The sequence below is a fragment of the Danio rerio genome, chromosome 22, assembly GCF_049306965.1.
Source record: "Danio rerio strain Tuebingen ecotype United States chromosome 22, GRCz12tu, whole genome shotgun sequence".
Classification (NCBI taxonomy): Eukaryota; Metazoa; Chordata; class Actinopteri; order Cypriniformes; family Danionidae; genus Danio; species Danio rerio.
This window is the reverse complement of record NC_133197.1, coordinates 11,177,248-11,191,276: the sequence shown is the minus strand read 5'-3', so window position 1 is coordinate 11,191,276 and position 14,029 is coordinate 11,177,248. Positions and strand designations below refer to the sequence as shown.

The following is a 14,029-nucleotide window of genomic DNA, read 5'->3' as shown; positions in this document are numbered from 1 at the left end:
CGGAAGCCTTGTGTAAATGCAAACAAGCCACTGTAAATAGAAACGTAATTAAAAACTAATCTTGTTTTTGATATTTTGTGATTTCTTTTTCGTCTCGCAGAATAAGTTTAATCACTTTTTTTCTCTTTTTTTATGAGTATTATAATCCAAATATGTCTCCGTTTTGTTTATGTGGATATCAATTTTCAATTTATAATTTTCAAGCTGCAAATTTTACATTGTGTGAACTAGGTGCATTCAGAACTCTTAGAGATCAGTTTTTCTGCAAATTATCACTGAAAATTAGTGCGTTCACACTGGAAGTGAGCTGAATTCGGTTTGACTTCACTTTTGCACATTTTAGAGAAACCTATAGAGTTTATTTTTTGCGTTATGCATCGTGTTTTGCTTTTGATCCAGTTGTAATCAGTCGTTGAAGCATTTTGATAAAGAACTGATTATAGTTTTGTTTCGTGTTCACACATCTTCATGAAGTATAACTGTGTAGCAAATGTCTATTGTTTTTATTTACTAAATCTCATTTATTCACTGATATATATGTATCTATTTAAAAGCCATATTTCACTTTTCAAATGCACTCTGTAAATGCAAGCAGGCCACTGTAAATAGAAATGTAATTAAAACACATTTGTTTTTTTGGTGATTTCTTGTACAGAGCGAGTCACGACACAAACAAACAGAATGAACAGTGTGTCTTTCAAGTTTAATAAAATAAAGAAAACATCTTTGAAAGTTTTTGCTCATAACATAACTCTTTTTATGAACATTTAATACATCTGTAGGTAGATACAGGAGAAGGGCGGGTGCGAGGGGAAACGGATCGAACAAAAAAAAATACACCTCTTTGTTTTGTTTCTGTGGATTTCATTATTTTCGATTTACAAATTTCAAGCAGCATACTTCACATTATGTGAACCAGGAGGGCTCAAACTGCTCTTCGAGATCTGTTTTCCTGCAAAATATGTGTTCACACTGGAAGGAAATTTGGTATTTGGTTTGACTTCACTTTTGTGTTTGCTATACTAAACAAATATCATTTATGTGCTGTCTTAATTCTAGATTTTACTGTAAATGTGTAACGCTTTCTTTTTTTTTACATAACAGCAGTAACTTAGATAATGTAATTTGAATGTGTGTCACTTCCGGTGTCATTTGATTTGAGTTATTTTTAGCTTTCTGCTCATATCACAAATGGATATTTTTAATTGTTTGATTTAATTAATTGTTATAATTATGCTTTGGAGATCGAAAAAAAGTTTACAGCAGTCAACTTTTCTTGCAATTACTAAGCTAAAGCGACTGAATCGGAAATCGGTCACGCTCACAGAAAATGCTTACTTTCGCGCCAAAAACGTTTAGAATGTCAGTCATAATAAACGTCATCACGTATACAGGAGTGATGTTTTGCAGGAAAGCAGATGTTCTGGAGCAGCGTTGATCTCTCTGGTGTGAATCTGGTAAACATTCAGTGTCAACAGCACGTCTGGCTGCCTCGGCGGTAAACACTCCTGAAATGGAAGAGACTCGGGTCGGGGAGGGAAAGGACCGGCGCCGCTCATGAGGTGAAGCAGTCCAGAGAGTCGAGCGACAGAAACACGTCTGCTTTGCAACGAAACGAGCTCGAACCGTCCTGAAGCAGCTCGCAGCTCTGTAGGTTTGGGGAAATGTCCTTTACGCAGATCGCCTGAGGAGAAAAAGCGGCACAGAGGAGGTTAACAAAAGTTTGCAGGCGGTTAGTCAGTTTGAATTAACCGTTACCGTTACTCTATTTTGAAATTTAAAAAATGGCGTTTGAATGAAAGTAACGGACCAATAATATTAAGAAAAATGGTTATCACTACTCTAAAATCTGAATCATTTAAAAAAATTGCTGCCAGTGTATATAGCCAAGAGTTTAACACTTTTAAAGTTTTTTTATAACACTTCCAATATAGGAAGTTTATAACAGGTTTAGCTATATAACTCATCAGCAAAGATTTCATTCTTAATAAACAATATACAACCATCAGAGTTTATACAAATATTTATTAAATTTAAGTTTTTATCTCTCTCTTCCTCTCTCTCTCTCTCTCTCTCTCTCTCTCTCTCTCTCTCTCTCTCTCTCTCTMTATATATATATATATATATATATATATATTCATAATCATAACTGAGTACAAATGAAGTAGTTCTCTGCTAAACATTATGTATTTATTAATTTTATAATGCTCGTTTTAGAAAAAGTTTCAATATTTTAAGTCCTTAGCAGCATGCAAATAATATCAACCTTATAAAATGCTTTAAATTAGCCTATATCAAATTAAATTAGTCACAATTTGTTATTGTTAAATAAAACCAGCTTGATTAAGATGGTAAGATATTTAAATTTATAATAAGATAACAGTGGAATTTATTTTAGTTAGAAATTGATTATTTAAATTTAAATTATTTTAGAAAATAAAGAAAAAAATCTTAAAAATTAGATCTGAATAATGTGCAATATCTACTTATAAAATATGATACTCGTTTTAGGTTATATTTTCGAAACATTTAGTATTTATAGATGTAAAAGTGTATCTTTTAAATTCACTTTAAACTTGATTTAAAAAGCATAATTATTTTAAAATAAAATACATAAACTAATATTTTACATTTATTTTTAAATAAAGAATATAACGTTTAATTAGTTATAAAACGTTTATATCACAAATTCTATAAAAATATTTAGTAGCCTATTTTTTATTAAAAAAAACTTTAGTGTGCTTTATTAGTTGAATAATGTGTATGTAGGCTAAATATTAAATATAGTAGCTACTTTTTTATTATTATAATTATGAACATAATGTAATAACCTGTTTGTTTTCTGAATGGTGTGTGTGCTGTACCATGTTCTTCAGCACTGGAGTCTGTCTGCCGCTGTTGCTGCTGCTGAGCTCCGCCAGGACGCTGTTGGAGACCCCGGGAGTCTCTCCGCTGTCCAGCGCTGATTCCCCCTCAGACCGGCGCACATACGGCGACCTCCGGATGCCCGACAGCAAACCCGACGCTCTCCCAACCGAATAGTAACTTGGACCGGTCGACTGCTTGTACCAGGCGTCTGTGGGATGGCTGGAAATGAGGATGGAAACAGCTACGAACACCAGCACGGATCTGACGGACCTCTCCATTGCGCGCTCGGGTGATAGTGTTCTCTGTTGTTGTTGTTGCTTTTTGTTGTTGCAGTTGATGGTTGGGTCTGCACTTCTGGAGTTTATATAGAGCCCGCGGAGTCGTGATCTCGTTCGTCATTCCCCCGTGAGATGATTCATATTTCCGGCCAATGGGATTGATTTGCGCGTTTTTGCGCGTTTGGAGACGCTCGGGGAGCATTTAACGTCAGGTAGATGTGATGTGTGACGGGTTAATATTGTTTCTCTGTCTATTAGCGATCAATAAACGTCTTTCCGGCGTCACAGAGAAAATTGGTAAAGAGTAAATCCCCGGGCAAAGACACGCGGACATGTTAACTAAGAACAACTTTATTTTTATTATTGTTTATTCCCAGATGAAACTTCGGTCATTATTTACTCATTCTCCTCGTTTTAAAGCTGTTTGAGTTTCTTCTGTTGTTGAACACAAGATAAAAATACTGTTACAATTTACAACATTCTTCGAAATATCTTCTTTTGTTTTCAACATTAAAAAAGAAACTTATAAAGTTTTGAGACCACTCGAGTGAGTAAATAACTAGTACATTATATTTTTTGATCGAACTGCCCCCTTTATATTTAAGAATACAATAGAACAGAATAGGATCTAGTTGGACTGAATAAGCATTATAGGAAGAGAAAATAGATAAGGATTAATGACTGGTTTGACGTATTGACTTATTGACGTCTCTGTAATTACACTCTTGGGTGAGCATGACAGCGTTTTACTACATTGGCAGGTTTTTAAATGATTTAAATGAGAGAGCAATTTCTGTCAAGAATCCGAAAGTGCTTTAACAAGCTTTAGGGTTTATTGACAATTAAACCAAATATACCAAATATATATATAAAAAAAAAATTATAACATCAAATGAAAATATCTGTGACTATTTAAGCTAATATCCTAAAGATTTATTAATATATATATATATATATATATATATATATATATATATATATATATATATATATATATATATATATATATATACATACATAAACACACACACACACACAGTTGAAGTCAGAATTATTAGACCCCGTTTGAATTTTTTTTATTTTTTAAAAATTTCCCAAATGATGTTTAACAGAGCAAGGACATTTTCACAGCCTGTCCTATAATATTCTGATAAGATTCTAAAAGAAGTCTTATTTGTTTTATTTTGGCTAGAACAAAAGCAGTTCTTAATTTTTAGATTTTAAATTATTAGCTATATTATATAGCTTTATTTTTTCGATAGTCTACAGAAGAAACCACCGTTTTACAAAAACTTGCCTAATTACCCTAACCTGTCGAGCTAACCTAACTAACCTAGTAAAGCCTTTAAATGTCACTTTAAGCTGTAAAGAAGTGTCTTGAAAAATATCTGGTAAAATATTATTAACTGTCATCATGGCAAAGATAAAATAAATCAGTTATTAGAAATGAGTTATTAAATCAATTATGTTTAGAAATGTGTTGAAAAAAATCTCCATGCTAAACAGAAAATGCATGGGTAAAAAATAAATAGGGGGGCTAATAATTTAGGGGGGTAAATAATTCTGACTTTAACTTTATGTATATATATATATATATATATATATATATATATATATATATATATATATATATATATATATATATATACATACATAAAGTTAATGTCAGAATTATTTACCCCCCTAAATTACTATTATTAAATTATTCAATGTTTATTATTAAAATAACATTGTGTCATTGTATGATGCCTGTTTTAAAAATATTAAGAATATTTATACATTAATATTAAATAAAAAATATTTTATATAATAATAGTAATAGTATAACAAGAAAAAAATCTTTAATAAAATGATCTACATCTTAAGTATCATCTTTAATATTACTACTAATACCTCTTGTATACTAATATAAATAATATTAATAATAATAAGATACATATTACAAATTCAGTGTTATTTTAAAAACATGTATATACTATAATATATTAATACTTCTTTATTGTTATTATATATTTTAATTATTTAAATAATAACAGTTGTTATCATCAAATTCAAATCATACTGCTTAGGTATATCTTTGCATTATTACTAAAATGTTGCAATTTGATGCTTTTAAAATAGTAATTATATGCTTTCTGTATATCATTTTTATACTATTATTATTAGTTTCATTGTTGTTGTTAAGTATTTAAAATGATTATGCTAATAATTGTATATTAATTTAGATTAGATTTAGATATTTGTAATAAAATTAAACTGAAATAATTAATAATGACAGTAATTAAATAACATTGATTGACAACATTTATGCAGGGCAGTGAAAACATTATATGAAGCTTTACTGCCTTTTTAGCAATCTATAGTGAATCAAACGCACTACTGTAGTACCACAGTTTCAGATATATCCAAACAAAACAAATCTAGCTCATATTGACGTCATGTTTTTGTTTTTATTCAGACCTTTTATTAACATTTCAATAAAAAAATCTACAAATACATTCTTCAGAACAAGTAAAACCTGAATCATAAGAAGTTCATGAGTCTGTAAAATCATAGTCCGTTGTATAGCGGTCTGCACTCCGGCTCCAATTTGGCCTCCAAAACTGCATCAGGTTCACAAACCCAGGGGTCTTCCGTCCTCCACTGCCACTTTAATAGCAGATCCTTCAGGCTCTCCAGAACCTCTGAATAATCCAGATCACCAGCCAGATTCACCTTCTCCATCGGATCAGTCCGGACGTCAAACAGCTCCCATCGCTGCCGGTAGTAATACTCATTTAGCGTCTTAAACCAGCCTGTGGGTCGTCCTGACTGAGTGCGGTTTAACAGGTCCTGGAAGGTTGGAGAGATGTAGAAGTCCTGGTCTATGGGGAAAGGCATGCGGTAGTGCAGGTTATGGAGGAGCCGGTAGGGGCCCTTGTGGATGGAGCGCATAGGGTAAAACATGGTGACCTCGTGGAGACTCTGGCTGGAGAAGACGGTGTCCCAGGATGGCTCTGAGATCAGGGCTGGGAGGAGAGAGCGACCCGTCAACTCCACAGGTTGCGACATGGAGAGACTGTAGGATGGGTACGGCAAAGAGAACCAGTCCAGAATTGTAGGAGTGATGTCTGCGGAAACAATAGTGAGGGACGACATTTTTTTAACATCCTACGAACAATTTAGGATTCCATTTTTTTTTATATTGTATGAATAATTTATCATTTTTACAGAAAGAAAGTGTGATCAACATTGGCAAAACCATCTGAGTAAATAAAAGATTAAAGAAAAAATATTGAATCAAGCGCAAAAAAAATGCAAAATAGCGAAGATGCCATTTTTTTTATCGTTTTGTCGATTTACAGGGAAAGAAAATGTGGTCACATTGGCAGAACTATGCGAGTAAATAAAAGTTTAGAGATAAAATAAAGAATCAAGTACAAAAATGTGAAGAGAATTTTACAATTAGATCAAATAGCGCAGGAAACCATTTTCTTATTATCGTGCGAACAATGTACAGTATCTAAACAAAAGATTAGAGATAGAATATAGAATCAAGTGCAAAAATGTGAAACAGCGAAGATGCCATTTTTATTATGTCGTACGAACAATTAATGACTCGTACAGCAAGAAAATTTGGTTACATTGGCAAAACTATGTCAGAAAAAAAGATAAAATACAAAAGTGTAACCTTGCGAAATAGCGAAGATGCCATTTTTTTAATATCGCATGAACAATTTAAGATTTGTACAAAGAAAATGTGTTCATTGAATCACATTCGAATCACATTCGCAAAACTGTGCTAATAAAAAGGGATCAAGCTCAAAAAAGCAAAATAGCGAATGATGCAATTTTTTTAATCGTGCGAACAATTTACGATGTGTACTGAAACAATTCGAACTTACGAACAACTCGTACTGAAAGAAAATGTAGTTATGTTGGCAAAACTATGCAAGTAAATAAGATAGAAGATAAAACAGAATCAAGTGCAAAAATGCGAAATAGTGAGAACTCACTTTTTTTCATATCGCACAAACAATTTATAATTTGTACGGTAAGAAAATGTGATCAACATTGGCAAAACAATGCCAATAAATGCAATAATAGAGATCAAATAAATTAATTTCTATATAATAAATATATAGAAAAAATAGAATCAAGTGCAAAACTGCAAAATAGCGTTCATATCGTACAAACAATTTACGATTTGTGCAGAGAGAAAATATACTTACATTGGCGAAAGTGTGTGAGTAAATAAAATAAGAGATGTGAAAATGCGAAGGCACCATTTTACAATTAGTTCGAATAGCATGGGAAAACATTTTTCATTACTGTGCGATAAAAGTATTGTACGAACAATTATTGATTCGAAAAGTGAGAAAATGTAGTCACATTGCCAAAACTGACAGTAAATAAAAGATTGGAGATCTAGATAGAATCAAGTCTGAAATTGCGAAATAGCAAAGATGGCATTTTGTTATGTTGTACAAAAAATGTATGAATCGTATAACAAGAAAATGTTGTCATTCGCATAACTATGTCAATAAAAAGGGATCAAGCGCAAAATAGTGAGACACCATTTTTTATAATCGTACAAACAATTTACTATTTTTACAGAGAGATAATGTAGTTACATTGGCAAAATTATGCAAGTAAATAAATTATGAGATAAAATCTAAAATCAAGTGTGAAAATGTGAAGACGCTATTTTACGATTAATATAAATAAAACATTTTTTACAGTAGAAAATAAGAGTTAAAATATAAAATCAAGTGCAAAAAAGCCAAATAGTGAGGAACAGAATTTTTTACATCACACAAACGGCTTACAATTTATGCATCTAGGAAATGTTACATTGACAAATAAATCAGTAAATAAGAGTAGAGATCAGATGTAGAATCATGTGTGAAAATATGCAATAAAGAGGGTCAACATTTAAGATTTTGCACGAACAACTTGCGATTGGTACATTTAGAAAATCGTGTCACAGTGGCAAAAATGTTAGTCAACAAAAAGATGAGAAATAAAATTGCGAATAAAGCAATAGCATCTGGCTGCAGACTTGCACATGCAAGCTGATACACGCAGTCTCAGACATGCAGTTTCAGACTAAAGCTGCGGTCACGTTAGAGTTTGAGCATGAGATATTCTGTCGTTCAGCGCTGCGAAAAGGGGTGGGATTAAACAAGCTTATTAGACATTTAAAAAGCGAGTGATTGCTCCATGCAGGCCCAGATTGGCCAATCGGGAGGACCGGGAGAGTTCCCGGTGGGCCGGTCCGTTTTTTGGCCGCGAGGGCCGGTGTTTCTAGCTGTGTGCACTCTCAGCAGTCGCACTTTATTTTTCATTTGTTTACTTATTTGACCATAGCCTCACTCTTTTTATTCATTATTTTGCTGCAGCTCTGCTCTTCTTATTTATTGTCTCGCAGCCCCATGAGCAAAATGCAGCCTGCAGGGTAATAATAATGTAACTATCATTCCGGCAACATAAGCGTATCAGCGCCTTTGTGGTCCAGTGGTCAGCGTGTTGCGTTACGACGTGTTCGATCCTCACCTGAGTATTTCTTTTTTTATTTTTTTTATTATAATTTTTATTGTTAAGACATATAAAACTGTAAGGTTGTTGAACATTTGAAGTTCTAAAGCAGCTGTTTTCTTGAAAAAGACGTGATAGTGTAATTAGAAACTGAATTGGAAATGATCTTATTTTAATATAGTCAGTCGTGAACTGAGGTGGGCCGGTCTAATGCTTGAACTCCAGGGCTGTAAAGGAGTCTCACTCCGGCCCTGACTCCATGTTTTAAATTTCTGTTCAGAGAGGTCATGTTTTGATCCTCGATTGGTCTCACGCAGTCAAGTGATGCGATTTCGCAGGTCAGAGTTCACCAAGCTTGAACTGCACTGCAGCAACCTGCGAAACTTGACGAATGACCCCGCGTTTCCGGTCTGACGCATTCGCGTGCGTATGAATGGAAGTTTATGGGAGGAAAAGCTCAGTGTGACCGCAGCTATATGCACTCAATACAGCTAGTGACATCACTGTGAGCGGTGGGGTTAGGGACGGGGCAAGGTGTATGCATTAAAAGCATTGCATGCAGCCTCAGCTAGCATCTACACCCAGATCCTTCTCAAATAAAGTGCAAAAATGTACAATAGTGAAGACAAAAATTTTGGTCTAATGAAAAAATTATAATCTTACAAAAAATCTAAATTCCAATGGCGAAAAACATGTCCATAAATATAAAGCTAAGACATAAAATAAATAAAGTGTGCAATAATAGAGGAGGCTGTCTTTTAATATCGAAGAAAACAACATATGAGTTGTAGAAACAGATGATATTGTTACACTGACTGATGGTTATCTGTAAATAAATAGAATTTAAACAGAATCGTGTGCAAAAATTTTCCATCATTGCACAATTATTTTACACAGAAATGTCTAAATTGTAATTCAGTAAAAAGACAAAAAAAAGCTTCGTCCTGCTCTACACTACATGAACAGTAAATGCTCACTAGTGAGATTTGTTGTTATCCAAATAACTGTCCGTTAGTACAAAAAAAGTTCAGTATTTCTATTATGGCACAAAACTGGCATTCAGTAAAGAGTGTTTTCATCATCAGGCCTCAAAAACAGGAACAAGTGCATGAAGGTGTATTGTTAAATTAGAATTGGGCGCCACCTAGTGGTTAAAAGTGATTACAACACAGCTCATGACCATGCAGATCTTCTGTAATGCATGACAGAATAAAATGTCACTTACAATCTTAAATGGTCCAAGGGTGAGTAAATGAACAGCTACATTTCATTTGAATTCTCCTTGAGATCAAAATAATGGTGCTGTAGTTTGTGTCTTACCCAGTAGACTGACGTAGGCCTGGCTGAGTTTCCCCCAGCGCTGCTGGTGTTCAGGTGATGAGAGCAACATGGGCTCCTTCACACCTGAGCCATACAGGTTAGTGCGTCCGTTGGGGAACGGAATTCCGTTATCTGAACTGTAGATCACCAGAGTGTCATTTTCAAATCCGGCTTTCCGCAATTCTTCAAGAACCAGACCAATCCCTTTGAAAATCAAACAATGGGATAGTTTTAAAATTTATACAAGTGAAAATCCATATATTACCTGAAATGATGTAAAACATATTAACCTTGATCCAGCCGGCTGACTGTTGTGTACTGAGCCGCTATATCCGCCCTCGCTGCAGGAGTGTCCGGAATAAAATACGGAACCTTGTTTGACATTAAACAGACTGATGGGTAGGAAAAACTAGACATCTATCTAGAAGATTTTAATATAGTCATTTTCCAGAGGGAAATGAAGACTAAATCCAAACAAATGTATTTACTTGTTAATTTCAAAAACGTCAGCTTCTTAACATTTATGATATTAATATTAGTTTAAATATGTGATTTCAGGTATAAGATATATTCAGAAGAAGGTCCAATTCCAGAGCATGTTAGAATGTATTTTAAAGTAAATGAACCCTTGTGCACTGTTCAAATTTACTAGCCTATTGTTATGTTCGGGATAAAGACATCCACTGAATTAAACTGCTTTAATAATGCATCCGATAAATATTTTTTTCAAAATAGTTTTTATAAATCTGTTAATCGACCTCAGTCCTGATCAAAACTAGTGTTTCGAGAAAAATGAGAATCTAACAATGCATTAAAGCCAATGTTGTTTCTCATGTCTAAGACTTTGATAAAAGGTGAAAAAAATCCAGTCCACAATTACTTTTTATATTAAAAAGAAGTCATTTTGTGTGTTTTCATTTCATTTTGTTTTTCACCAAATCACTACTGACATCATTTGTGAACTTAGCAATAAAAGAGTTAAAATCGTGTAATTTTTAAGATAATTTAGTAGTTTTGATCAGGACTGAGGTTGATTAACAGATTTATGCAAAAAAAAAAAAGAAAAAAAATTATCTGATGATTTTTACAGCAGTTTAATTTGGTGGTTGTTTTCATCCCAAACATGACAAAAGAGCAGTAAATTTGCCCAGAGTAAATTGAGTTTTTTTAAATATTCAAATATTTAATATTTATTTAATATTTTTTTCTAAATATGTGTCAAAAAAATCATTCTGCTAGCTGAAACGCAGAAAAGATTATGGCCAAAATAAGATTAAAAATCACCCCAGAGTGGATGAAACATTCCCCAGCAGCACATAAAGAAGTCTCAAATATTTATTGTCTATTTTCAATTTTTTTATATTCATTCAATCATTCATTTTCCTTTGGCTTAATCTGCTACACTAAAAGAATTCAATATCTGATTAGATTTAGATTTTATTCTGGATCTTTGGATTTAAAGAAATGAATATTGATTTCATGTCCCGAATAAGGTTTATTTTTTAGTTATTTTGAGGGGGTTTATAATCAATTTGTAATAATTTACACATGAAATATTTGTTATTGTAATTTAGCTTTTATTTTTACATTTCAGAAATTGTTTTAATTTTCTTTATTTCTAAATAAGCCCTTTAGATTTCCTGCCTCTCCCTGCACTGTATATGGCTTGTACTTTATTGTGTGTGTGTGTTTATTTAATTTATTGTATTGTAGTGCAAATCTAAACAAAATCTGTGCTTTTTACATTTTTCTTTATTTATAAATTCTCACCTTGACTTGATCCGGAGAGTAATACTTCGGCTCCCAGTCTGGAATCCTCCCCATTCCGCTCTCTCCATTCCCGAACTTCTCACAGAACACTCCATACTGGGGTTGGGAATGACCGCAGCGGTGAGGATCATGGAACGCCACATACAGGAAGAAAGGCCGTTCCTCCTTTGTCTCGCTCCTCTCTTCTTTATGGCTCTGGAAGAACTTCCGAACAAGGAGCTTGATCTTGGTGATATTCCGACCCACCTGGAGGACAGAATTGGTCTCTTCCGTGTAGGCGAAGTCAAACGGGTAAACAGGGCCAGGACCAACGTGTTTTTTCCCGATGATACCTTTAAAAATAATAACGATCGTGAAGTCTAAAATTCTAAATTCCACACTTTAGTTTCAAATAATTTAAAATATGATGAGAACAAAAAGGTTTTAAAAGGGGTTCCAAAATATTTATGCATATGCTACTGTTATATGAATATATTGTTTTTTAGAAAGTTTGTAGCCTTGTAATACAAAAGCAGAAATACAAAATACAGAAGTAGCAAAAAACGTTTTGAATATTTGTACATAAGACTTTTCACTTTTGTATACAAACAGACATTTTCATATAAAAATGGCACATTTATATAAGCTACGCTGGTAGCAAACTAAATTTGGTGGAAATATTGTTTTACTATTTCAGGGTATCTGCACATTTTTTTACAGAAAATTTAAGACCTTTTAAGACCTTTTTAAGTCCTCTAAAATGAAAATTTAAGACTTTACCTAAAAAAAAAAAAAAAAAAAAAAAAAAAAAAAAAACAGGAAAATGTTCAGTGTCAACACAGAATGATGTGGTGAAGTATGGCGGCAAATCTATGGCAGCAAATCAATGGCAATATAAATCGAGCGCAGCGGTGATGTTTGCGCGCGAGGAGAAGTGAACCGTGAGCAGATTACTTGGTTGACTTGGTTTACTTGTTATCTCTAACGCTATTGGCTACTCTGCCTTTCCGGAAGTTAGCCGGGATTGGACGCAAGTTAAAAGATCACGCCGTTAAATATATATACAATTTGCAAGTCATAATCATAAGAAACTTTCTGAGAACTTTATGAACTTTATGAGGATTTAATCTCGAGAAACAGTCAAATAATATCCAAAATAATGACTTGCATTCTTGTAACATGACTTTCTGAACCCATTTGATTTGTCCGTGCAGCACTTGTCTGGTTTGTTGTATTTTACTTCATTATTAACCACAACAGCAGTGCTCATTTTCACTTGGGGATGATCTTTCTAGGAAATATTGTCTTCAGAAGAGTTTATTTGCGTTTTAGATCTTTCCATACAATGCATACTATATGTGCAGTGCAGCTTTGTATATTATTATAATTGTTAACATTGTTTGTAATATAGATCAGTGTAAAATATATATATATCTATATATTATATATATTTTTCAATCTCATTTTTAGTTAATGATTGAATAACCTGCATATAAAGACTTCAATCAAAAATGATTAGCCCAATTAAACATAAAAAATACAGTGACAGACATTCAGATGGGTTTTTATCGCCACCTATTGAGCAACAATTTAATTTCTACAATCTTCGTTTGGCTTTACTCACTATCCATTACATCATTCCACTTCAGAGGCATACAAATACTACTTTCTATACAACATGCCCACATCTTAAAGGTCACATATGCAGTTGAAGTCAAAATTAGTAGCCCACTTTTTTCTTGTTTTATTTCGGCAAGAATAAAAGCTGTTTTAATTTTTTTAAAACCCATTTTAAGGTCCATATTATTACCCTCTTTAACCTATTTATTTTTTTCGAAAGTCTACAGAACAAACCATCGTTATACAATAACTTGCCCAATTACCCTGCCTAGTTAACCAAGTGAAGCTTTTAAATGTCACTTTAAGCTGTATAGAAGTGTCTTGAAGAATATCTAGTCAAATATTATTTACTGTCATCATGGCAAAGATAAAATAAATCAGTTATTAGAAATGAGTTATTAAAACTATAATGTTTAGAAATGTGTTGAAAAAAATCTTCTCTCCGTTAAATAAAAATTAGGATAAAAATAAACAGGGGGCTATTAATTCAGGCGGGCTAATAATTCTGACTTTAACTGTATAGTGGAATAACAGACTAATGGCAATATATTTACTATAAACCTTTGTACTTTATGCACTGCATGCATGTGTAGCCTATTTTGTATACTATTGTCCATCCAATGTATTCTGACTTGTTCTTCACAGAAAATGAGTCAAAGACAATGAGTCTTAGAAAA

At 33.1% G+C, this 14,029-nt stretch overlaps 2 protein-coding genes across 11 annotated transcripts in view; both read right to left on the bottom strand.

Moving 5' to 3' along the window:
- Window positions 1-682: 682 nt before the first annotated feature.
- npb (neuropeptide B) lies at window positions 683-3,206 on the bottom strand. 2 transcript variants are annotated; one of them, NM_001127369.1, is made up of 2 exons: window positions 2,865-3,206; window positions 683-1,684 (listed from the first exon to the last, which is right to left on the bottom strand). In NM_001127369.1, exons 1-2 carry the CDS (start codon window positions 3,144-3,146, stop codon window positions 1,556-1,558), a joined length of 411 nt encoding a protein of 136 aa, NP_001120841.1. In that variant the 5' UTR covers window positions 3,147-3,206; the 3' UTR covers window positions 683-1,555. The 2 variants fall into 2 exon arrangements, with proteins under 2 accessions (NP_001120841.1, XP_009294384.1); XM_009296109.5 differs by having other exon boundaries at window positions 685-1,684; window positions 2,832-3,206.
- Window positions 3,207-5,576: 2,370 nt separating this feature from the next.
- Window positions 5,577-14,029, bottom strand: part of sgsh (N-sulfoglucosamine sulfohydrolase (sulfamidase)) — a 330,538-nt gene continuing 322,085 nt past the window's right edge. For all 9 annotated transcript variants that reach the window (XM_073936642.1, XM_073936643.1, XM_073936644.1 and 6 more), the window contains 4 exons: window positions 11,754-12,085; window positions 10,274-10,355; window positions 9,984-10,187; window positions 5,577-6,256 (listed from right to left, as the gene is read on the bottom strand). In XM_073936642.1, the coding sequence (XP_073792743.1) occupies window positions 5,697-6,256; window positions 9,984-10,187; window positions 10,274-10,355; window positions 11,754-12,085 (1,178 nt within the window). In that variant the 3' untranslated portion in view covers window positions 5,577-5,696. The remainder of the gene's footprint in view (window positions 6,257-9,983; window positions 10,188-10,273; window positions 10,356-11,753; window positions 12,086-14,029) is intronic.

Coding starts and splice junctions, on each gene's coding strand:
- npb (XM_009296109.5), bottom strand. CDS start 3,146: ATGGAGAGGTCCGTCAGATCCGTGCTGGTGTTCGTAGCTGTTTCCATC. Junction 1,685..2,831: donor ACCATTCAGAAAACAAACAG/GTTATTACATTA, acceptor TTTTCTCCTCAG/GCGATCTGCGTAAAGGACAT.